Source organism: Phaseolus vulgaris, chromosome 11, assembly GCF_000499845.2.
Source record: "Phaseolus vulgaris cultivar G19833 chromosome 11, P. vulgaris v2.0, whole genome shotgun sequence".
In the NCBI taxonomy this organism is placed as follows: Eukaryota; Viridiplantae; Streptophyta; class Magnoliopsida; order Fabales; family Fabaceae; genus Phaseolus; species Phaseolus vulgaris.
The window spans coordinates 28,571,630-28,596,867 of record NC_023749.2 but is presented as its reverse complement, the minus strand read 5'-3'; the positions used below and the strand labels follow the sequence as shown (position 1 = coordinate 28,596,867).

Genomic DNA, 25,238 nt, shown 5'->3' with positions numbered 1-25,238 from the left:
ACTTCACAGATCTCAACAAGGCCTGTTCGAAGGACTCCTACCCGTTGCCCAGTATTGATGCCCTGGTAAACAGAGCGTCTGGATGCAGATTACTCAGCTTCCTGGATGCCTTCTCTGGTTACAACCAGATCATGATGCACCTCAGGAACAAGTGCAAGACATCATTTATGACAGAGTTGTCTTGTTATTGCTACAAGGTAATGCCCTTTGGACTAAAGAACGCAGGTGCCACCTACCAGAGGCTGATGGACAAAGTACTAGCGCCCATGTTAGGGCGAAATGTCCAAGCATATGTAGATGACATGGTGGTCACCTCCCAACAAAAGGAGCAACACGTGGTAGACCTGGAAGAGTTGTTCACCACGATAGCGAAGTACAGGCTGAAGCTGAACCCAGAGAAGTGTGTGTTCAGAGTCGAAGCAGGAAAGTTCTTGGGATTCCTACTCACTGACCGTGGGATAAAGGCGAATCCCGAGAAGTGTGTTGCGATAATAGCAATGAGAAGCCCGATCTCGAAATGAGGTGCAGCAGCTGAAAGGGCGCATGGTCGCTCTGTCCAAATTCGTATCGGCAGGTGGTGACAAGGGGCATCCTTATTTCCAGTGTCTGAAAAGAAACAGCAGGTTTGTATGGACCCGAGAGTGCGAAGATGTGTTTGTGAAGCTGAAGGAGTACCTGGCCAGTCCACCGGTGTTGTGCAAGCCAGAATTAGGTACCCCGCTCCGCCTATACTTTGCAGTTCCGAAGAAGGCGATTAGTTCGGTTTTGCTACAAGAACAAGACCAGGTGCAGAAGTCGATCTACTTCGTCAGCAAAGTACTGTAAGGGCCAGAGGTGAGATACCAGACCCTAAAGAAAGCAGCTCTGGCAGTAGTATTCTCAGCGCGAAGACTTTGCCACTACTTCCAGAGCTTCATCGTGATAGTAATGGCAGACCTTCCAATTCGCAAAGTCTTACAAAAGCCAAATGTGGTAGGGAGAATGGTGCGATGGGCAGTAGAGCTATCTGAGTTTGACGTACAGTATGAGCCTAGAGGCCCCATTAAAGGCCAGGTTTACGCTGACTTCGTAATAGAGATATCCTCGGCAGCCACGCACCAAGAAGGAGCAGGTTTCATATGGGTGCTCTTTGTTGATGGTTCCTCAAACCAACAAGGCAGCGAGGCTGGTGTCATCTTGGAAGGACCAGATGTGATGTCATTCCACTAGCCATATAGAGAAAGGTTCTTGACCTTCTTAGGAATCACCTTGAGTTGGACATTATAGAGGCACTTTTCTTAGAGTTGGATCATTGTTCTAAGACAAGAACTCACCAAAAACTAGTACCAAATCCCAAACTCATTTGGATGAACCAATTATAGTCAAATTGAACCGAACAAAAGAGCAAGAAAAGCAAAGGAACAAGATGAATGGACTGAAATATAAAACTGCCGAACCAAAACTCATAAAAATAGCAAGAACACCAAACCAAAACTCAAGAACACAAGCTAACAAAAACAATAGAAAGAGGAGAAAGGAAGGAGAGAAGAATTGCTCATGAAGATGGAAGGAGGATGGATGATCTCGCCACTAGAAGTGTGGAATGCTCCTAGATGAGAGTGATGCCGCCACTTGAGGACTCCATTGATCCATCAAGATAAGACTAGAGAAGAAGGCTCAAAGCTCTCCAAAGTTCACTCAAAATTTGAGTAGAGTTTTCTTAGATTAATTCCAATCTGAATTTTACAAAGGAAGCACCTCTATTTATAGCCTAAGGTGCTGAAAAATAGGTGGGAAATTTCAAATAAACTCATTTGAAATTCCCACCAAAAACAAGTCACATGGGAGGTGTGACCTTTTTCTACTATGACACCTCTCAAAAACTACACCTACACCACTTTCCTAAGTCACATGGGTAATGTGACTTTATTTTACATTTTCACACTCCTTTATTTAATAACCACACCTCCTAAAACTATACAAGAGTATTTCAAAGCTTGGCCTTGCCCCTCATGGGATGGACTTGGGCTCTTTGGGCTTTGGCCTTCTTGGGCTTGGGCTTGGGCTTTGGGCTTGGGCCTCATCTTTATTTTATGTCTTCTTTTAATTTTGAGAAGACTAGAAGGAAGAACTTCAAATGTGAGGGTGGATATCCTCTTCCTCCATTAATAAAAGCCTCCTTTATTTGATTCTCATCAAGATGGGTTGCTGATTGAGCAGGCCCTACGGTTCGCTTTCAAGGCCACTAACAACCAAGCAGAATATGAGGCTCTAATCGCTGGAATGTTGTTGGCCAAGGAGATGGGAACAAAAGGTTTGCTGGCAAAGAGTGATTCTTTGTTAGTCACAGGTCAGGTCACGGGGGAATACCAAGCTAAGGATCCTCAAATGACTGCATACCTAGAGTACGTCCAAGTTATGAAGGAAACGTTTGAGGTGTTCGAGTTAGTCCACGTACCTAGAGAACAGAATGCCCGAGCATAAAAGGTGGGCCCTTACTTTACTGAAAGCATAGACTGAATTAGGAATATCCCAGGTATTCTTGCAAACAGCGTATTCAAATGAAAAGAAGATGCTCCATCGATAGCTATCTGTATGGAAGGAAGAGAGAGAGCCTTGGATTGCTTTGGATGCTCTAATAGTCTACGATGGGAGAATAGAAATAGTTAAGGGTGAAGGTTATTCGTTGCATTCCAGTTAAGGGAAGTTCTATGTGCCAGATATGCTAAGATAATGTAAATAGCGGCGCAAGGACATTCTCAGAGGAACCCTAGACAAGGATAACAACACAAAGGTAAACCCTAGTTTCAACCTATATAAAGGGTGTCAAGAACCCTAGCAAGGTACAGAGTTTCAGAGACTGAAACTACTTTATACACTTGGTGTTTCTTTGCCCTTATACTGACTTGAGCGTCAGAGTGTAAAAAAGACCGTCAAGGCGCCCCTTTGTCTTTGTAGGTGAGAGATTTCTTGATCAGGAAACACCATTCTCAAGCGGAGATAGAAGGGCCAAAGGCTGCCGTTAGAATCAATCGGCGGAGCGTGTTAACCGGCAGGAACAAAATTGTGTATGGTAGGTCTCATGATTTTTTTTTTTTTGTAACACAAGTAAATTCTTTCTATTATCATTATGTAGTATTACTGTGAGACAACTTAATGAAGGTAGTCTGATAAGTGTAATAGATCTATGGCATTTTAATGTTAATGTCAATGACTTTATGATAAGAAAGGTATCCAACTGGTTGAGAGTTTGACGTGAATCTAATAGAAGTTTAATGAATAAAATAATTTTAATATATAATTTTTATAATAAATTAATATATATAATTGAATGTCAATTTTTACATGAAAAAACTTAAATATTATATTTATACTTTTTAGAGTGTTGTTATTAACAAAGATTTATGTATAAATATATAGAATAAGTTCATTTCTAGAGTATTAACATGGAAGTTTAAATGTTAATTGAAAAAATAAAGTTTAGATGACCTTTTCATTAATTTTTGTAAAACTCAATTTGGATATAATATTTTTACGAGGTTATTGAGATAGTTTCTAACTTATATTATTTAAGTAGCTTGTTTAAACCTGTTTGCAAATCAATTTTTATTTGAAGTTGCTTTTTAAAATATTAACTTCTAATTTTTATATTTATTCTATTATTATTTTTTAAATATTTATTAAATCTTCCGGGTTTTTTTCAACTAGAGCGAGTTATTATTTATTTAACTTAAACCCCTCCATTTATACGTACTTATTTTGACTTTATTATAATATTTAATTTATTACTCCAATACACTAATTGATATAGTATTTTTAATACTATTTTTAAAATTTTGATTAAAAATATGTTATTAAATTGTATAAGATTAATAATATAATATAAAATAAAAGCAGTAATTGAAACTAAAAAAATTGCAATTTAAATAATTCATCTACTAATAAAAATTTAAAGATTTAAAATATATATTTTTAAAAACCAAAACTATAAAAACGTAAAATTTATAAGCTAATTATTTTCAGGTTTCAATCTCTAACTAGTTTTTGTGAAACATCACTACTAATAAAAACTAATTTTAGAGACAAAAAAATAAATAGTTGCTATAGTTAATAAATTAGAGACTAGAGACTTAAAAGAAAATAGTTTTTAAATTAGTTTCTATTATTGTTAAATAGTTTCTTAATTGGTATCTAATTAGCCATGAAGGTTTTTCTACCAAATTTATAATCTAAATAATTGGTAGTTAGAATCTAAATTACATGATATGTATTATATATGTACTATATATGAATGATGAAAAATGTAAGAAATTTATGTCATAGATCTGGGATGATGTATGAGTTTTGTTTGATGATACATACTTAATGTGTCTTCCGAAAGACGATAAATTTATGTTCAGTGAGATTAAAATGCAATCCAATGATTGTGATTGAAAATTGATCAATGTGTGGTCTATATAAATGATAAAATTGATATTGAAATTTTATAGGACAACATTTAAAAAACAAATTATAAACAATATTGGTTCTTTTTGCATGAAATATTTTACGGTATAAACTATATTAGTCAAGTCATTTTATACTCTTAAGTAAAAAGTTACCTTATCAATTATAAATCTTTTTTACCTAATAACAAATTATCCAATAATTGGTATCATGAAGTTTGACGGATATATTTTACATAGAAAGTAAAAATAATCATATAAAATTTTATCAACAATATTGGAACATCGTACAACAGTAATAAATTAAATAATGTTGGATCTAACAAAACTATCTTTTTTTTCTCTATTTTTAACAATAACAACAACAATAGCAACCAAAGAAAGAATTCAACATATTGCTTGAACAGACATCATAATAAATTAACGGATGTTTTTTTAGTATGAATACAAAATCTGATTTGTTTAATAAAAGAAATTAAAATTTTACGGTGAATTATAATTCTTAAGTAATGTAATTTCATTATTAATTTATTATTAGATAAAATAAGAGTGTATGTAATATTATATATATATATATAGTGAGAGAGAGAGAGTTTAGTTGTAAACAAGGTTTTATAAACATGATGTTGCAATATTATTGAAGGAATAGATTGTTTGGTTGCAAGCAGATCTAGTAAGATCTGAACTAAGAGAACTGTTGAAGATCAAAGGAGCAACAACACAATTTGCCTGTGCATTTTCCTGCACCATAACCTATGAACCTACACTGAGCATCACAGTCAGGAAATTGAGAACATGTTCCAGGACACTTCGGTGGATCTTGACTCCTCACACCTACATTATGGATTTTCAAAACTAAAATTAGGAACAATTCACCAAAACCAAAACTCAAAGGCACACATGTTTTACAAATATATGTTCTAAAATATAATATAATAATTTATACGTACCAGATGAAATGACAAGAACAATTGTTGTTGCAAGGAGAACTTTGAACAAAATCATCCACATTACTGAATAACCAGCCATTCTTACAATTTGTCCTGCTTTTCCTTCAATATGCTTTATATGATTTATCAATATACATTTGCCTTTATATGTGAATTCAAATTCAACATATTCTAATACTCAACTTTAAACTTTATTTTCATAATACTATAATATAATTGAATATTTATGAGTATTAATGTGTAAGTTTTAAATATTAATTAAAAAATAAATTTACATGATTTTCTTTAATTTACATTAGAAAAATCATTAAATAGAAATTGACTTTTGAGAAAAATAATAATTAGTTATTTGTTTAAATTAGATATTATTTTAGAGACTAAAATAATTTATTGGTATATAAAGTAATTTTTATTATCTATAAACTACTCTCTAAATTGATAGCTAGCGATTAATTTAAATCCTAAAGTTTGTAGTTAAAACATTAGTAATTAATTATATATCAATTTAAAAATTAATTTATAAATTTCATGTTGATTCAAAGATTATTAATGTGTAGCTTTTAAATATTCATTGAAAAATAAAAATTTATATTACTTTTATTAATTATTAATTTTGTAAAATTCAGTGTATATGTTAAAGATTCAATATCTTTTTAAGATATGGTCATTAATGAAGAGTTACGCGTCATTATATAAAATAAGTTTATATATGAACTATTAATGTGTGATATTTAAATATTAATAAGAAAATAAAAATTAGCAGGACTTTCATTGATTTTGTAAAATTCAATATATCCTTTAAAAGTTAATTATTACTGTACAAAGAAAAAAATTCATTTTAATATTTAATAGGAAATACATATAATCTATCTATGTAAGGTTTTTTTTAACATATGAAATTTTGGATTAGTCATTCTTTAATTTTGTATTTTTTCTTTTTTAATGATATTTTTTTTCATATGATGATAGATGATTGTGGTTGTTTGAGGTGTCAGTCTAGCTGAGATGTCAAGTTGCATAGCTATACCTAACATGAAAGTTTTTTATAAAAAAGAAAGTTTTATAAATGTTTTTATTATGGGTTTTGTGTATATCAAGTGAAAAATAGGAATATAAATTATCAATTTAATATCACCTTAACAATATTTGTAAGTTTTATTTATTTTTAATTAGTTGGTTGTAGAAAAATAGTGAAGAGAGAAATGTTTTACAAGCATGTCTTTAACACTACCCAATAACACTTATTACTAATTGCTGATAAAAAAAAACACTTATTACTAATATTATAAGTAACACTTATTATACTAATTTTTAATATTATAGATTCTCAAAGTTTGAAACTTTTTAAATAAAAAAGAAAACAATAGTACAATGAAATGGAGATTAATAAAAGTTATAATTAAAAAAATTATAGAATAAAAACATGTCTTATTATGTTTATCTTTTTTTTTTCTAAAAAGTTTTTACTTTAGACATCACTATGCAACTTGACATTTCAGCTAGACTGACACCTCAATTACTATGCTTATGTTTATACGTGTTATAATTTGTTTATCTTTTCACTATATTGTTATTATATTTATTATATTTTATTAATATATTATGCTTAATATTATTATAGGGGAATGATTGGTAAGTTTGTAATTTATTATATATTTATTTTCATAAAAGAACATTATATTTTTTTTTTATAAAGTTTTCGTGTTAGGCATCACTATGCAACTTGACATCTCAGCTAAGCTGACACCTCAAGTAACAACAATCATCTGCCATCACATGAAAAAAAATATTATTAAAAAAAGAAAAAAGAAAGAAAATACAAGAATATGGGGGGACTAGACCAAAACCCATATGTTAACACAAACGATACATAGGTAGATTATACCTATTCATAAAGAATTCTAAGAACAGACTAGCTGGGAGTCTATTATACCAATGAAATGATTATCTATGAATAAATCCTAAATTAGCTAACTTATCAGCACACGCATTCCCTTCACGAAAAATATGAGTTACCCTAAACCTGATTGTCCCACAAAAATTAAGACAAGTATTCCATCGATTCTGAAGCATCCACGGAACATTAGTCCTAGCAATAAACGCAGAACAAACCAAGGCAGAATCACATTCAAGCCAGACATTAGTAAGTCCCATTTTTTGAGCTTCCTCCATAGCATGTATAACTCCATAAAACTCAGCAACCAAAGCAGTTTGAACTTCAAGAAACGCTGAAAAAGCACCAATAAATTCTCCCATACTCCCACGAAAAATACCTCCACAAGTAGCAAGTCCCATAAAAGAACATTATATAGGAATTTTTAGGTTCAGTATTAAAATTGAGATTATCCTCCCTTGATATTGAATTCATATAGAAAAAAATATTATGTGCTAAGGGTGTGCTTGGATTGAAGCGAGAATTTGTGGGGATTTGAGGGAGTGAATTTATGAGGATGTGAGACGGAAGTGTGAAATGTTTGGATTGAGATATGTTAGAGTGAATTCATGAGAAAAAGAAGTTTATTGGAGTTTCTGAGTACTGTGATGTTTGTGAGGGAATTTTGAATTATTTTAAAGGTGTAAAATCTTACTTTACAAATTTACTCTTACCTATTAAAAAAATTAATAATCAAATGAGTTTCTTTTTGTTTAAAAATAAATAACTTTCACATATTCATAAATTTAAAAATTATAATTAAAAATAATTAAATATAAATCGGTATAATTTAAAAATTATAATTAAAAGAAATATCTATTCAACAAATTAAATAAAAAAAAGACTTCATGTAATTTCTTAAAATATTAAAATGTATTATAAAATTCAAAAATAAATCATTAAATAAATAAATATATTATTTTTTTAACATTAAAAACCCTGTAATAATGAAAAATAAAATATATTACAAGAAAAAATATAACATAATTAACAATAAAAAAAATTCATAAAGCATTATAATTAAATAAATTATAACTCATAAACATAATAATTATACACAAAAATATATTAATATAAACACAACAACAAATTAAATAAATAAAAAAATTCTAAATTTTTATTAAAATATTAAACATATATTATAAAATTAAAAAATAAATCACATCTTATATAAATAAAAAATAATATTTTTTAATATTGGAAAACCTTACCGTAATGGAAAAATAAAAGAAATACTATAACAGGATAATAAATGAATTTGAATTCAGAAATAATATAAGCTGACGTGACTTTTCCTCTACATATATTATTTTTTAGAGAAAATGATATTTACTGTTCTCTAGTATTTGACGTGAATATAATAGAAGTTTAAAAAATACAATAATTTTAATATATAATTTTTATAATAGATTAATATATAATTAAATATCAATTTTTACATGAAAAAACTTAAATATTATCATTTATACTTTTTAGAGTGTTGTTATTAACAAAGATTTATATATAAATATATGGGATAAGTTCATTTCTAGAGTATTAACGTGGAAGTTTTAAAGTTTAATTAAAAAATTAAAGTTTACATAACTTTTTCATTAATTTTTTAAAACTAAATTTAGATATAATATTTTTACCAGGTTATTTAGATAGTTTCTAACTTATATTATTTAAGAAGCTTGTTTAACTTGAATAGAATCTGTTTGCAAATCAATTTTTATTTGAAGTAGATTTTTAAAATATTAAATTCTAATTTTTTATATTTATTCTATTATTATTTTTTAAATATTTATTAAATCTTCCGTTTTTTTTCAACTAGAGCGAGTTATTATTTATTTAACTTATTCCCCTCCATTTATACGTACTTATTTTGACTTTATTATAATATTTAATTTATTACTCCAATACACTAATTGATATAGTATTATTAATATTATTTTTAAAATTTTGATTAAAAATATGTTATGAAATAGTATAAGATTAATAATATAATATAAAATAAAAGCACTGAAACTAAGAAAATTGCAATTAAAGTAATCCATCTACTAATAAAAATTTAAAGATTTAAAATATATATTTTTAAAAACCAAAACTATAAACATCTCAAAACGTAAAATTTATAAGTTAATTACTTTCAAGTTTCAATTTCTAACTAGTTTTTGTGAAACATCACTACTAATACAAATTAATTTTAGATACCAAAAAATAATTAGTTGTTATAGTTAATAAATTAGAGACCAGAGACTTGAAAAAATTAGTTTATATTATTGTTAAATAGTTTCTAAATTGATATCTAATTAGCTATGAAGATTTGTTCAATGGACTCACTATTGGATTCTTTGGGAGACGACTTGGGGTCATCTGACCACTGTTATACTATTATCTTTCTAGCATTGGACAAGTCTACGCTTGATGCATATTAATTTGATAGCAAAACGACTAAAACAACAAATATCAAGAAATCAAGATTTGCAAGAATTTTGAAACATGCCAGTCATTAGACGATCCGAAAAAGCTAATTTATTTTATTTAAGCAGAAAATTAAACTCAAACAAAGAAAACAAAAGCAAGAGACAAAAATAAATCCTAAACTATAATTCTCCTCCCCCACACTTAAATCAAACATTGTCCTTAATGTAAAAGCAATTAATAAATGTGTACGACAGAAGTAAGAGAAGGAATACTTCCTCTTCAAGCTTGAAGGTAATTGGGGGCTTGCAAGGTAATTTCTTCCACCGTGTCTTCTTGAGGAATCTCATGTTAGAGCTTTAGACGATGTCCATTCACCTTAAATGTCTTTGTAGACGTTAGACTCTGCAATTCTACAGCACCATGAGGATGGACATGGGTGATAAAAAATGGACCAATCCATCTTGAGCGCAACTTTCCAGGCACAAGCTTTAATCTGGAGTTGAACATTAACACACGTTGGTCTGCAACAAACTCCTTGCCAGTGATGAAGTGGTCATGGAGACGCTTGGTCCTCTCCTTGTAAAATTTTGAGTTCTCAGATGCCTCCAAACGGATCTCATCCAGCTCTTGCAACTGGAGTTTTCGCTGCTCTCTTGCCTTGTCATAATTCATGCTGCATGCCTTTATTGCCCAATAAGCTTTGTGCTCGATCTCCATAGGTAGATGACAAGCTTTTCCAAAGACGACCCTAAAGGGAGACATCCCAATAGGTGGTTTATAGGTTGTACAATGGGCTCAAATGGCATCGTTAAGACGTTTACTCCTATCCTTCCTTGTTGGGTTAACCATCTTCTCCAGAATGCGCTTTATTTCTCTGTTGGAGACCTCAGCTTGGTCATTTGTTTGTGGATGATATGGTGTGGATGCTCTATGGATCACCCCATATTTCCTAAGTAGACCATCTAGTAACCTGTTAAAAAAATGTGTGCCTTGGTCGCTGATGATAGCTTTAGGAATCCCAAATTTGCAAAAGAGGTTAGAGCGAATAAAAGTTGCAACAACATGAGAATCATTAGTTCTTGTGGCTATTGCCTCCACCCATTTGGAGACATAGTCCACAGCAAGTAAGATATAAGTGAATCCAAAAGAGACAGGAAAGGGACCCATGAAATCAATACCCCATACATCAAAGACTTCACAAAAGAGCATGGGTTGTTGGGGCATCTGTTGTCTTTTAGAGATAGCAGCGCTTGCTCTTTGACATCTCTCACACGTGGATGAGACAATCCATGCATCTCTAAACATTGTTGGCCAAAAGAAACCACAGTCCAATACTTTTCTTGCAGTACATTGTGTAGCTAAGTGTCCTCCAAAGGGTGAGGCATGACAAAAATTCAGCACATATGGGATCTCAAGGTCAGGAATACATCTACGTATGATTTGATCACTACAAAAACGCCATAAGTAAGGATCATCCCAAACATAGTACTTGGACTCACTCTTGAGTTTGTCTCAATGTGCCTTGGTTGCCAATGGTGGAAAAATTGAAGTAGCAAGGTAGTTCACTATGTCAACATAGCAAGGTATGAGTTCAAATGTGCTAGATAGTCTAAGAAAAGATCTAACCTGTCTAACAGAAGAGGGGTAAGGTAACTGTAAAATAAGATTCAATCTAGCAGGGTCTACCTGAATAAATTTTTAAGAAATTATATGGCCTAGGACTATGCCTTGTGACACCATAAAATGACATTTTTCATAGCTTAAAACAAGATTATTTTCTATGCACCTATCAAGTACCTTACTAAGGTTAGTCAAACAATCATTAAAAGAAGAACCATAAATGCTGAAATCATCCATAAAAAGTTCAATGCCATGTTCAATCAAGTCAGAAAATATGATCATAATACAACGCTAGAAGGTTCCAGGGGCATTGCACAAACCAAAGGGCATCCTTCTATAAGCAAAGGTTCCAAAGGGGCAGGTAAAGGTAGTCTTGTGTTGATCTTCTGGTGCAATCCAAATATGGAAATAGCCAGAAAAACCATCCAAGAAACAGTAGTGTGTCTTACCAGCTAAGCGCTCAAGCATTTGATCGATGAAAGGAAGGGGAAAGTGGTCCTTCCGTGTGGCTTGATTCACGCGTCTATAATCAATACAGACTCTCCAGTTGTTCTGCACTCTAGTGGGAATAAGTTCATTACGCTCATTCTTTATCACTGTTATCCCAGATTTCTTAGGAACAAGTTGAATTGGACTCACCCAAGTGCTGTCAGAGATAGGTATATGATACCAACTTGTAGCAGCTTGTTGATCACTTTCTTCACCACATCAAGAATCTGGGGATTAAGTCGACGTTGAGGCTGTCTCACAGATTTTGTCCCTTCTTGTAGTAGAATTTTATGCATACAAATAACAGGGCTGATACTTGGAATATTTGCCACCGTCCAGCCAATGGGTTTCTTGTGCTCTCTAATCACCTGTAACAGTTTTTGCTCTTGTTCATCAGATAGAGCAGTGGAGATAATCACTGGAAGTTGCTCCTTTTTTTTTCAAATAGGCATACTTAAGATGATTTGGAAGTGGCTTCAGTTCAAGTGAAGGCGGTTGGATGATGGACGGTAATGGTCTATTACTGAGAGAAACTTCAGTAACCTTTAATTTATCAGGGTTAGAATCATCTAATGTTGTCAAGTGTGTATCAACAACATTTGCTTTAGTTGCAAAACCGGCATCACAAAGGTTAGAACAGTTTAGACCATAAGATGATATAAACTCATCTATCTCAGAGTCTGTCCAATCAATTAAATAAGAAAGATCACAATCCTCTAAAAAATCCAACACATTATCATCCAAAATGTCAAGATAATACACAAAGTGATCTTCAACTAGGTGGTTCATAGCATCTAGGATATTGAATTGGACTAGATTGTCTCCAATCTCCATAGTCAGTGTGCCTGCGTGAACATCAATCTTGGTGCGGGCTTTCTTCAAGAAAGGTCTGCCCAAGATTATGGTTGTTGCACCAGAATGTGAATCCTCTCCACCCATGTCCAAAATGTAGAAATCTGCAGGAAAAACAAGTTTATTTACTTGAATAAGGACATCTTCAATAAGTCCTGCAGGTTGAACTGTGCTCCTATTAGCGAGTTGAATAACTACGCCTGTGGGTTTGAGAGGACCAAGAGACAAAGAAGTAAACACAGATAAAGGTATTGCTGCCACCGGCTTTTCAATGAGAGCAGAAACATTCCTTCCCATGTTTACCTTTTTGTTCCCTTTAAGACGCCTTTTATGTGTACATAGATCCTTCAAAAATTTGGCATATCTAGGAATCTGTCTAATAGCATCTAACAGAGGAATGTTCACCTCGACCTTTCTGAATGTCTCGAGAATCTCCTTGTCAGCCTCTTCCATTTTTCTGCTTGTCTGAACAACTCTTTTTGGAAAAGGAAGAGGAATAGTTGGTTTGTCAAGACTAACAGTTTCTCCTTGTACATCATCTTCATGAGATAGTCTAGGAGGAGCATCCATGTCATTATTCTTTGTGTTGACCCTTCTTTGATCATCATTCGCTGGAGGAGTAGTAATGTTGGAGGTGTTAGACGATTTCAGTTGATCGTCTACTTTGGTGGATTTTCGCACAGGTGCTTGAAACTGAGTACCACTTCTCAGAGTGATGGCACTGACATTATTTGGATTGATGGTCGTCTAGGAGGGAAGCTTATCAGTCCCTTTGGAATTCATCTCATTCATATGAGTGGCTAACTGACCAAACTGATTTTCCAAGTTATGAATGCTTACCTCTGTTCTTTGCATTCTTTCATCTGCTCTTTGTACTATTTCAGTTGTTCTCTGTTGGAATTGCGTATTAACTTCAGCCATGTGCTTTATTACATCCTCCAGTGAACATCCACGTTTTTCTGATACAACAACTGGTGGTGGGGATGGTTGTTGTTGCTGTGAGTTACCCCATCTAAGATTCAGATGATTCCTCCAACCCGGATTATACTTATTAGTGGACAAATAATGGTTGAATAGTTGTTGAGGTGGGTTAGACTGTCTACCACCATTAAAGATGTTTGCAACATAAGCTTGAGGACATTCAACATTGTTTCCTCCTTCAACTTCTTGAAGAGTGGGGCAAGCATCAGTGGCATGGTTAGCGATGCAAATTCCACATACCCTTGCAACCATCTGAGGCATAGTTAGCTGCTTCATCATGGATATGAGATCATGTAATTGTGCCTTCATCTGAGCATGATCAACTGCATAATTGGTTGTCATCTCATGAACTCCACGAACAGGTGTTGCAAAGTTGCTACGTGTGTGGAATTGTTGATTGTTAGAAGCCATGATCTCAATCAATTGTTTTGCAGCGGCTGACGTCTTGTCAACTAGCGCTCCTCCACTGGCCGCATCTATCATCTGTCTATCACTAGCCATCAGACCCTCGTAAAAATATTTTATTAGAAGTTGTTCATTAATCTGATGGTATGGACAACTTGTACTGATCCAGCCGGTTGACTAAATGCAAGAATGTTGCCTCGTCACGACCTACACTCACCAACTTCAACGCCATGTGCATTTCAAGTCTTCGTTCCAGATTTCCTCTTTGAGAACCTAAAATTACAGAATAGCGCCACTGCGGCCGGTGCACTCCGACTGTCAAGTCAACAGCAGGAACACCAAAAACTCAGAGAAACTGGATTCTGTGGAACCGTGCTCAAGTGCCCTCTCTAAGAAAATGAATCGTAATGAATTCCCCCCCCTTGAAATTCTGTTAAGTTCAGCTTTTATACCTAGGCATTTTCTCTCTCCAGACAGTTACACCTTTGGACACGTGGCTCGTATCCAACTTTACACGTGTCATCATCTGGGGCTAAAGTAACTCAAGCGTCATTTCTATGTATCTCGTTACGCGACTAAGTTACCCATACAAGGAGTAACCTAGCACGTAACACACTCTGGAATGCACACCTGACAAAGCAAGTACCAGGATGCAACAGAGTACACCACCTCTGTGGTATCGCCTGTCGCAAGTGCCACCTTCTTCATTGACACGCCATGCATGTTCTAGCTAAGGAAACCTTGCTATCAATGAATGTCCATTCTGGGAAACCCTATCACCGATGAGCAAGCTGCTTCCTCTAACTCACTTCTCATGCTAGGACATGATCACCTTGTATCTTAACCTCTATGTTCCGTGCTGATGTTTACACGCCTGAACCTCCTAACAACTTTAACTAAGTTTACTGAAACATCCGGCGATGTGCTTCTTACGCCGATTCCTGACCACTTGATCTTCTATTCTCAAACACGGCGATGATACGAAACTCTGGCGACAACCGACTATGTACACTAAAGAACGCCGCTTCAACGAATGGCGACTATGTTAACTTCTTGACTACTCGTCTTTCTCTCGACCACGTGTCCCTCCAAGTATGCTCCACATAGACTTACTATCCACGCCATCACACCCGATGACCTGACCGGTACACAAGCCCCCCAGTCTTAAGCTGTGACTTGTCCAGCGAAAAGACTAAGAAGTCGAATTCTCGGCGATCTACGTGGCTCTGCGTGCTAACACTTGTACTATTTACTGATTCAACATTTCCCCAACCCCCTTCAATCAACCCACACGTGGAACAGCCATTATTTGTTTTCGTTTGCGCTTCCTGCATCGTTCAAAACTCTTAAAACCCTCCGCCACTTCACTGTTTCATTACTCTATTCTTTACTCATAGCGTTCGAAATACTCTTGCGGACCCTTCATCTCCCTCAATCATCGTCTTTCTCAAAGCACTTCCGATCATCAAAAGGTAACGTTTTTCTTCCTCCCACTGACATTTGCTGTATTTTAATCGGTTTGCATCATCCATTAACTGTTCTGAAGCATACGTTGTGGGTTGCTCTATTTTTCTGTATTTAGGTTTTCTCTATTACGTTTTCTCTTTGCGAGCCCCCCTTGTTCATGTTGTTTTCTTCCTTTCAATCAAATCATTCTGTTTATAAACCTTCATCTCTTCCCTTTTTACCTTCTTTGCAGCTCTTCCAATGGCTCGTACAAGAAACATCCCAAACCTACCTTTGTCTTTCCGAAACCTTCCACCAAAGACTCGCAGAGTCAATCCTTCACAAAACCCTTCCTCCTCTCACAATCCACCGAGGGATCCCAATATCCCTTCAAACCAAGCTGAGAGACCCGCACCTTCTCAACCCAACCAACCACAACCAACTCCACCACAAACTGAAGAACCTGTGAAACCCCTTTATGACTACAGAAAACTATATCCTTGGGCCACCTCAACTTTGCTGAGTGAAACTTCCTCCATTAACACAGAACCCGCCGTTCTTCGTCTCAAGAGAGCTGATAAGGCCCACCTTTCGTTTAGCAAAGAACATGACGACAAAGTCACCGTTCACCCTTGTTTTCCTAGAGAACCCGTATGCACCGATGGCCAAGGGAACAACGGTGAACCATTTTTCTTCATCTATACTACCGTCTTCAAGAAGGTCAGACTTCGCCTTCCCCTCACCCGCTTTGAAAGAGAGCTTCTGATGCGATTCCACTAGCCACATAGAGAAAGGTTCTTGACCTTCTTAGGAATCACCTTGAGTTGGACATTATAGAGGCACTTTTCTTAGAGTTGGATCATTGTTCTAAGATAAGAACTCACCAAAAACTAGTACCAAATCCCAAACTCATTTGGATGAACCAATTATAGTCAAATTGAACCGAACAAATTAGCAAGAAAAACAAAGGAACAAGATGAATGGACAGAATTATAAAACTGTCGAACCAAAAACTCATAAAAACAGCAAGAACATCAAACCAAAACTCAAGAACACAAACTAACAAAAACAATAGAAAGAGGAGAAAGGAAGGAGAGAAGAATTGCTCATGAAGATGGAAGGATGTTGGATGATCTCGCCACTAGAAGTGTGGAATGCTCCTAGATAAGAGTTGCTGCCGCCACTTGAGGACTCCATGGATCCATCAAGATAAGACTAGAGAAGAAGGCTCAAAAGCTCTCCAATGATCACTCAAAATTTGAGTAGAGTTTTCTTAGATTAATTCCAATCTGAATTTTACAAAGGAAGCACCTCTATTTATAGCCTAAGGTGCTGAAAAATAGGTGGGAAATTTCAAATAAACTCATTTGAAATTCCCACCAAAAACAAGTCACATGGGAGGTGTGACCTTTTTCTACTCTGACACCTCCCAAAAACTACACCTACACCACTCTCCTAAGTCACATGGGTAATGTGACTTTATTTTACATTTTCACAGTCCTTTATTTAATAACCACACCTCCTAAAACTATACAAGAGTATTTCAAAGTTTGGCCTTGCCCCTCATGGGATGGACTTGGGCTCTTTGGGCTTTGGCCTTCTTGGGCTTGGGCTTGGGCTTTGGGCTTGGGCCTCTTCTTTATTTTATGTCTTCTTTTAATTTTGAGAAGACTAGAAGGAAGAACTTCAAATGTGAGGGTGGATGTCCTCTTCCTCCATTAATAAAAGCCTCCTTTATTTGATTCTCATCAGTTTCTAACTGAACTGGACATAGCCCCTGCCCAACTACACCCCAACAGCTGGGCGTTCGTTAGGGCCTATCAAATCATGTGCGCACATTTGGGGCATCCAGCTTCCGTTGATGTCTTCCTGTTCCTGTTCGAGGCTAAAAACCCAGGTGATCGACAATGGGTTAGCCTCAGTGGGATTGCTGGGAGGTCCATCCTCTCCATCTTCCAGCAGTCTTACAAAGACTGGAAAGGAAAATTCGTTCATGTTTGCCATAACGATCAAGACCCCACCCTCCTCGACGGATTTCCCTTGTATTGGGTGAATAAGGGAAAGAAAGAATCTAAAGACAACTTTAGAAGGGCAAGGAGTCCAAAGAAGATGGGGGACCTCGATAAAGACTTGTGCAATTTCTGGAAAGGAGTCGCTTCTTCCAACATCACTCTGCCCACCTCCTCCATAATTACCTTTGAATTCCATGAAGATCAGTTGGACTTCCATATTGGTTTGTTTTCCCCTCATCTCCAAATTCCCTTTTCCCTGTGTCCCAAATCATACTATCTTTTATCGCCTTTGTTTGTGTTATTCTGGTTTGCACTCAGTCTTCACTAGCTAACTCATGCGTTTGTTCACGTTACTTGCTTTTCTGCACACTATTAACTCTCAAAATTCTCTGTGCTAGTTTGTAAATCTTGTTCCTCTTATGCAGATACGATGTTGGTAAAAGAACAGATGGCTAGACTGCACTCCATTGCCGAACTACACAACTTGGAGGCGGGCTCCCAAACCATTCCCAACTCCGTTGCAGAAACTGCTGCAGCACGTGGCAAATCTCCAACAGTTGGCCTAGTTCCCCCTGCCCTTGAACAAAGAGAGCCGCCATTAAAGAAGACCAAAAGGAAAGCTGCTAGGGTGGTCTCTGATGAGGAAGAGGATGAGAGCCCTCAAGAAGAATCGGCCTTTAAAAGGAAAAGAGCAACTGCTGTTGAATCATCTGCGAATGAAGGCGTCACCCCCGACTACGCAGAAAACCCCCTAAGCGCTTCCACACCATTTGAATCTGCTGACGACGCTCTTCCTTCAAATGCCTCCACTGCTGGGAATTCCCAAGAGCAACTTGCTGATACCCAAACATCCCCTCAACCTGCAGCTGAGCAACCCTCCTCACCACCACACCCTGAAGCTGCTCTTACCATCCAACCTGATGAAGGTGGTGGTGGTGAGAATCAACCAACAACTCCTCATCCAGCTCGAACGCTTCCAGCTCCTCTCCAGGAAGCTCTGAAGTCCTTCACTGCACACTTCAGTGACATAGCTGTTGAAAATTTGGAGAAACGCCTTCCCCAAATTGTTGGTGAAGCCCTGAAGGACTCCTTGAACAAGTTTGAAATCGACAACTGCCTTCATCAAGAAGAGGCAAACACCGCGAGAGCTCAAGCCGACAAGCTTAGATGTGACACAACGATGCAAGGGCTAGAGTTCTCGCGAGTAGAAAATGCCCTCAATGCTGAGCTTCGAAGTTTGCGCGAAGATAATGCTGATCTGCGCCAAAGGCTGGATGCCAAGCTTCAAGAAGCTGTTGAGTTAGAGAATAGGATTGTTTCTTTGAAGGTCAAAACATTTGAGTTGGAAAAGGCCCACGAAACCGACAAGGCCGAGATGGCTACACTAAAGGAAAGATCAGCTGAGAGAGAAGGCCTTCTAGGACAAATCAAAACAGAACGGGATAAAAAATCTGAAGAACTGAGCAAAACTACCATGGAGCTTGCCCAAGTGCATGAAGAGAATAGTGAGCTCAAGAAGAAGATCGACGAACTTCAACTCAATGCCGCGCATGTTCTAACCTCAGGCTTTGGGGCCGCTCTGGAGCAGTTTGCTTGTGAATTTCCCGATCTCGACCTCTCTAAATTCTCTGTGTACAATGAAGTGGTGGATGGCAAGATCACGCCTTCGATTTAACTGCTTTCATCCGCCACTTCAACCTTATTATCTTGGAAACTCTTACATTGAACTTTTTGATTTATCTGTAATAACTCTCATCTTGTATAAACTACTTTTGTATATGCGACATCACCTGTTTATGGCAATTCAATCTATCTTAGCTTTGTATATCTTTACCTTTGTCTGTTGTGCAATTATCTGATGTAACTGGCTAAATTTGCTTAACCAAATTAACTCAGCACAAACTGACACTTAATTTTCTAAAAATCAAATTATCCTGAATAAACTGTTAACTTATAGCAATAACATTTAACGTAAAATCACTTGTTGGGCAGGAGGTGCAAGTCAATCTAGTATTTTAGATACCGTTGCCCGATCTGCCAAGTGAAATGTGTATTTCTATGTCATCGCCCAAAACTCCGCTGATCTAGTTCTCGCTGTGTAATCCTCTTGCCATCTCAATCTTAAAGCCACAGGCTTTCGGCAATGTCATTTTTCTTTTAACTGGAAAGGCGTCCTCTATGGAGCTACCTCATAACTTTGAGTGGTTATCTTTACTCATCTGGGAGGAGAGCTGCCTTGCGGATCTCTCTCTACCTCTCTGAGCTTCCAATCTTTACTACCATCCACTCATCTAGGAAAGGGAGGTGCCTTTTACGGATCCCCCTCTACCTTCCCTGAGCCTTTAACCTGAAATAACTTGATCATTGTTCCCTCATCTGGGGGTAAAGCTGCCTTTCGGATCCCTCCCTACCTCCCTGAGTTTTAAAACAATGATCCGGATAGTGAGGTGTTCACTGTGAACCTACCTCAGCCACCCTTTAACCTTTTCCACCCTTCACACCGCACATGAGCTCGTTCAAGACGAGAAGGATTTTATCTATCTTCAGAACGCCCGCAAACGCGGAAGCTTTAACAGGTTTTACTAGGCCAATATTGATGTTTCACTTAAAGAGAGGAGGCGTTTTCCATCAACCTTCCTCCTCCACATTTAAGATCATTAACACCCCTGACTTTTCAGTTTCAACTTGCCTGAACTCACTCGAGGGTGAGAAGGACTTTCTCTAGTGCCTCAACTTGCCCAGGGGTGATACCTCATCCCTCCTGGATGCACTGAGGACTTTCAAACTTGCCTCAACTGGCTTACAACAAAGAGGTCTTGCAATCTATTCTTGCCTGCACCCGCTCAAGGCGAGAAGGACCTTTCAATCTTCTCTCTATCATCTCAAAACGCACAAGGGCGTTGAGGACTTTTAAACTTTATACTAATGCCTCCGATCGCACGAGAGCGATGAGGACTTAAAAACTTTAAACTGAATGCATGCGATAATCTTTAAACTGTTGCCTTAAATCACACAAGAGCGATAAGGTATTTTTCTGAAAACTTTAGAATGATAAACATGCAAACTTAATAATCTTGGAAACTTTAATAAACTTTGAAACCTTCTTTATTGGGTGGCCTCATTAAAAACCTTCCTTAGGGAAAAAAGAGTGCCCCCTTGAAAACTGTTTCAACTGAATACCAACTGTTTAAAACTGTTCAATTTAATCACTATTTACCATATTTTAACTGTAATAAAACTTGAGATGGGTGGCATTCCAAGTACGAGGAATCGCCCCTCCCTCCAACGTCTCCAAGCGGTAGGTGCCGTTTCCGAGCACTTCGGTTATTCTGAACGGTCCTGTCCACTTGGGCGACAATTTGTTCTCCATCTCATACTGGTGGGCCTTCCTCATCACCAGATCGCCATCTCTGAACTGCCTTGGCTTTATCCTAGAGTTATGCCTGCGTTCCACTTTTCTCTTCACCGCTTCAGCTTTCACCCGAGCCTCCTCCCTGATTTCGTCCAGCAAGTCCAAATTCATTCTCCTCTCTTCATTCGAATCTTCAGCCACAAAATTCTGAAATCTCGGCGAACTTTCCTGGATTTCAACTGGAATCATTGCATCACACCCATATACCAAACTAAACGGGGTTTCATGGGTTCCTGACTGCTCGGTGGTATGATATGCCCATACTATACGGGGAACTTCCTCAGCCCAAGACCCCTTAGCCTTCTCTAGCCTCCTCTTCAAGCCTCTCAGCAAAACCCGATTGGCAGACTCAACTTGCCCATTCGTTTGTGGGTGCTCCACAAAAGCAAACACCTGCTTTATTCCAACATCCTCGCACAGCTTCTTTAACCGGAAACTTGCAAATTGAGTTCCATTATCCGACACCAAACGTTTAGGCACACCAAATCGACACACAATATTCTTCCACATGAAACTCTGAATCTTGTGCGCGGTGATCTGGGCCACCTGCTCTGCTTCAATCCACTTCGTAAAGTACTCGATTGCCACAACCAAGTACTTCATTTGCCTAATCACCAATGGAAAGGGTCCCAGAATATCAATTCCCCATGTGTGAAACGGCCAGGGGCTGCAAATTGACCTCAGTTCTTCTAGAGGCGCCTTGTGCCAATCAGCGTGCTGCTGGCATTGTTTGCAACACTGGGCATATCTTTTGCAATCTTCCCTCATTGTGGGCCAATAATAACCTGCACGGAGAGTTCTCGTTGCCAAAGCTCGACCCCCGATGTGACTCCCACAAATCCCCTCATGGAGCTCAGCCATAATTCTCATGCACTTCTCTCCGTGTACACATACTAGAAGAGGATGCGTAAACCCAAACCTGTATAACTCGCCATCAATGAGGGTAAACTTGCTGGAATTCTTCTTTATTTTTCTAGCTTCTGTCGGGTTCAGTGGGAGCACGCCATCCGCCATGTAGCGCCGGTATGGCGTTATCCATGTATCTGGCTCATGGATAGTACAAACCTGCATCATCTTTACTTCTCCCACTGGATGTGCTCTAATTCTCGGCCTTTTCAAAGTCTCCTGAGTCAAGGATCTATGACTCCTTGCCATTCCCTTCGTCAACTTGCTTACTTGAAGAACCTGATGATCTGCCACAAACGCCCGAGGTATCTTCAAAGTTTCTTATGACGGTCCTCTGCCTGCCCCCCTTGCCCGAACTGACGAGCTTGGCTAGCAAGTCAGCTCGAACATTCTGCTCCCTTGGCACGTGTACCACTTCAAACAAGGCGAAGGACCCCTTTAACTCTTTTATATACTCCAGGTAAGCCGCCATTTGCGGATCCTTGGCCTGAAACTCGCCAGTTACCTGCCCAATGACCAACAACGAGTCACTCTTGGCCACCGACACCTTTGCTCCCATTTCTTTTGCCAACAAAATTTCGACGATCAATGCCTCATACTCTGCTTGATTATTGCTAGCTTTGAAGGCAAACCTCAGGGATTGTTCTATCAACACACTGTCGGGCCCCTCCAAAATAACTCCAGCACCGCTACCTTGTTGGTTAGACGATCCATCCACTGAGAGCACCCAACGAAAATCATTCCCCTCACTCTGCGCTGCTTCAAAAGAGAGCTTGACCACAAAATCAGCGAAGATTTGCCCCTTGATTGGTCCTCGGGGCTCATACTTAATATCAAATTCCGATAACTCCACCACCCATTTTACCATTCTTCCAGCTACATCTGGCTTCTACAAAACCTTCTGGATAGGTAAATTAATCATTACCAACACTGTAAAACTCTAGAAGTAATGGCGCAACCTCCTTGCTGAAAACACAATCGCCAAAGCCGCCTTCTCCAAGGCTTGATAAAGAAATAAATAAAATATAAAAAATAAAAATAATAATTATAAAAATTAAAACAAAAGCATAAATAAATAAAGAATGACAAAACAAAATAAAAAAATAACAAAAAATATAAAAAATATAAAATAAAGGAAAAACAAAATAAGATAAAGATAAAAGATATAAATGAATAAAATAAAAACAAGAAGAAAACTCTTAACTATTATATTTTTTTATTTTTTCATTTTTTTATTGTTTTTTTTATAAAAGTAAACAAGAAGGAGAAAAAATCATGAATATTAGATTCTTTTTAGTTTTTTTTTCGTTTCTTTTTTTAGCTTATACTAAATGAATAAAAACTAATAAGAAGAAAATAAAATTTAAATATGCAAAAAAAAATTAAATTAAAATTGGAAAATAAAAAAAAATAAAAAAGTAAAAATAAATAAATAAATAAATTGCAGATAAAGAAAAAAGAACTGTTAACCCAAATCAAATTGGATTCCTCAGCAAGGGCGCCAATTACCTTCAAGTTTGAAGAGGGAGTATTCCTTCTCTTACTTTTATCGTACACATCTATTAACTGTTTTTACATTGATGACAATGTTTGATTTAAGTGTGAGGGAGAAGAATTATAGTTTAGGATTTATTTTTGTCACTTGTTTTTGTTTGCTTTTTTTGAGTTTCATTTTCTGCTTAAATAAAATAAATTAGCTTTTTAGGATCGTCTAATGACTGACATGTTTCATAATTCTTGCAAATCTTGGTTTCTTGATATTTGTTGTTTGGAGGTTATATTGGGAATGGATTGGTTGTCTACTAATCATATCCTAATAGATTGTGGTCGGAAGAAGTTAATTTTCCCTGGATTAGAAGGAATGCAGGTTATCTCAGCTCAACAGTTTGAAAGAGAGATATAAGAAGGTGCAAAATTTTGTATGCTCTTTGTTTGTTCTATATTTACAGATAAAGTACAAAAAGAGATGTTTGTAGTTCAAGATTTTATGGATGTATTTCCTGATGAGACTCCTGGACTTCCACCTAAAAGAGAGATAGAGTTTGCATTAGACTTAATTCCTGGAGCAGGCCCAGTGTCAATTTCTCCATACCGAATGGCACCAGCAGAGTTAGCTGAATTGAAGAAACAACTAGAAGACTTCTTGGAGAAACAATTCATTCGACCTAGTGTTTCTCCATGGGGAGCTCCAATGCTATTAGTGAAGAAGAAGGATGGTTCATCACGTCTATGCATAGGTTATAGACAATTAAACAAGTTAACAATAAAAAAAAATATCCTCTTCCTAGAATTGACGATCTGATGGATCAGTTGCATGGGGCAGTTGTCTTTTCTAAAATAGATCTGCGCTCAGGTTATCATCAAATTTTAGTGGAAGCGGAAGATGTTCAGAAGACTACTTTTAGATCAAGGTATGGTCACTATGAGTTTCTGGTTATGCCATTTGGTTTGACCAATGCTCTAAGTATCTTCATGGATTATATGAATCGGATATTCAAACTTTTTCTTGATAAGTTTGTGGTAGTGTTCATAGATGATATCTTGATCTATTCTCGTACAAGGGAAGAACATGCAAAACATCTTAGAACTGTCCTGAACATTTTGAGAGAAAAACAACTATATGCTAAACTTTCAAAATATGACTTATGGATGTCAGAAATATCATTTTTAGGACATGTCATCTCTGCACAGGGAATATCAGTAGATCCTTCTAAAGTGGAGGTTGTACTTCAGTGGGAACGTCCTAAACTAATTACAGAAATTAGAAGCTTTGTCGGGTTAACAGGATATTTATATAAGGCTTTTCAAAAATAGTGGCTCCTTTGACCCAATTGACTAGAAAGGATCATCCTTTTGCATGGACTGAACAATGTGAAAGAAGCTTTGAAGAGTTGAAAAGAAGGTTGACTAATGCTCATGTATTGACAATCCCTGGTACCAATCAATCTTTTGAAGTTTTTTGTGATGCTTCCTATCAGGGATTGGGTTGTGTTCTAATGCAGAATAAGAAAATTGTTGCCTATGCTTCTCGTCAGTTAAAGGTGCATGAAAGAAATTATCCAACTCATGATCTAGAATTGGCAGAAGTTGTCTTTGCTTTAAAAATATGGAGACATTTTATTTATGGAGTTAGCTTTAATGTGTTCAGTGATTACAAAAGCTTGAAGTATTTGTTTGATCGGAAGGAGCTTAATATGATGCAGATGAGGTGGATCAATTTTTTAAAGGACTATGATTTCCAGCTAATATACCATCCTGGGAAGGCAAATGTTTTTGCAGATGCGTTGAGTCGTAAAAAGATACAAATGTTTTCGCTTATGATTAGAGAGCTAGCATTGATTGAAGAATTCAGGAGTATGAATTTGGAGGTTTCCATGTCTTCAAATTGCATTAGTTGTAATA

General features: G+C 36.5%; 3 protein-coding genes across 3 annotated transcripts; 1 reads left to right on the top strand and 2 right to left on the bottom strand.

The window, feature by feature from the left end:
• The first annotated feature begins 927 nt into the window (after nucleotides 1–927).
• On the top strand, nucleotides 928–2,463 carry LOC137838651 (uncharacterized). The gene is made up of 2 exons (XM_068647887.1): nucleotides 928–1,191; nucleotides 2,200–2,463. The coding sequence occupies exons 1-2, from the start codon at nucleotides 928–930 to the stop codon at nucleotides 2,461–2,463; spliced, it is 528 nt and encodes a 175-aa protein (XP_068503988.1).
• Nucleotides 2,464–10,061: 7,598 nt separating this feature from the next.
• Nucleotides 10,062–10,430, bottom strand: LOC137838643 (uncharacterized). Its single transcript, XM_068647882.1, has one exon. The coding sequence runs from the start codon at nucleotides 10,428–10,430 to the stop codon at nucleotides 10,062–10,064; it is 369 nt and encodes a 122-aa protein (XP_068503983.1).
• Nucleotides 10,431–22,068: 11,638 nt separating this feature from the next.
• Nucleotides 22,069–22,704, bottom strand: LOC137838632 (uncharacterized). The gene has a single exon (XM_068647873.1). It carries the CDS (start codon nucleotides 22,702–22,704, stop codon nucleotides 22,069–22,071), a length of 636 nt encoding a protein of 211 aa, XP_068503974.1.
• Between the last annotated feature and the right edge of the window lie 2,534 nt (nucleotides 22,705–25,238).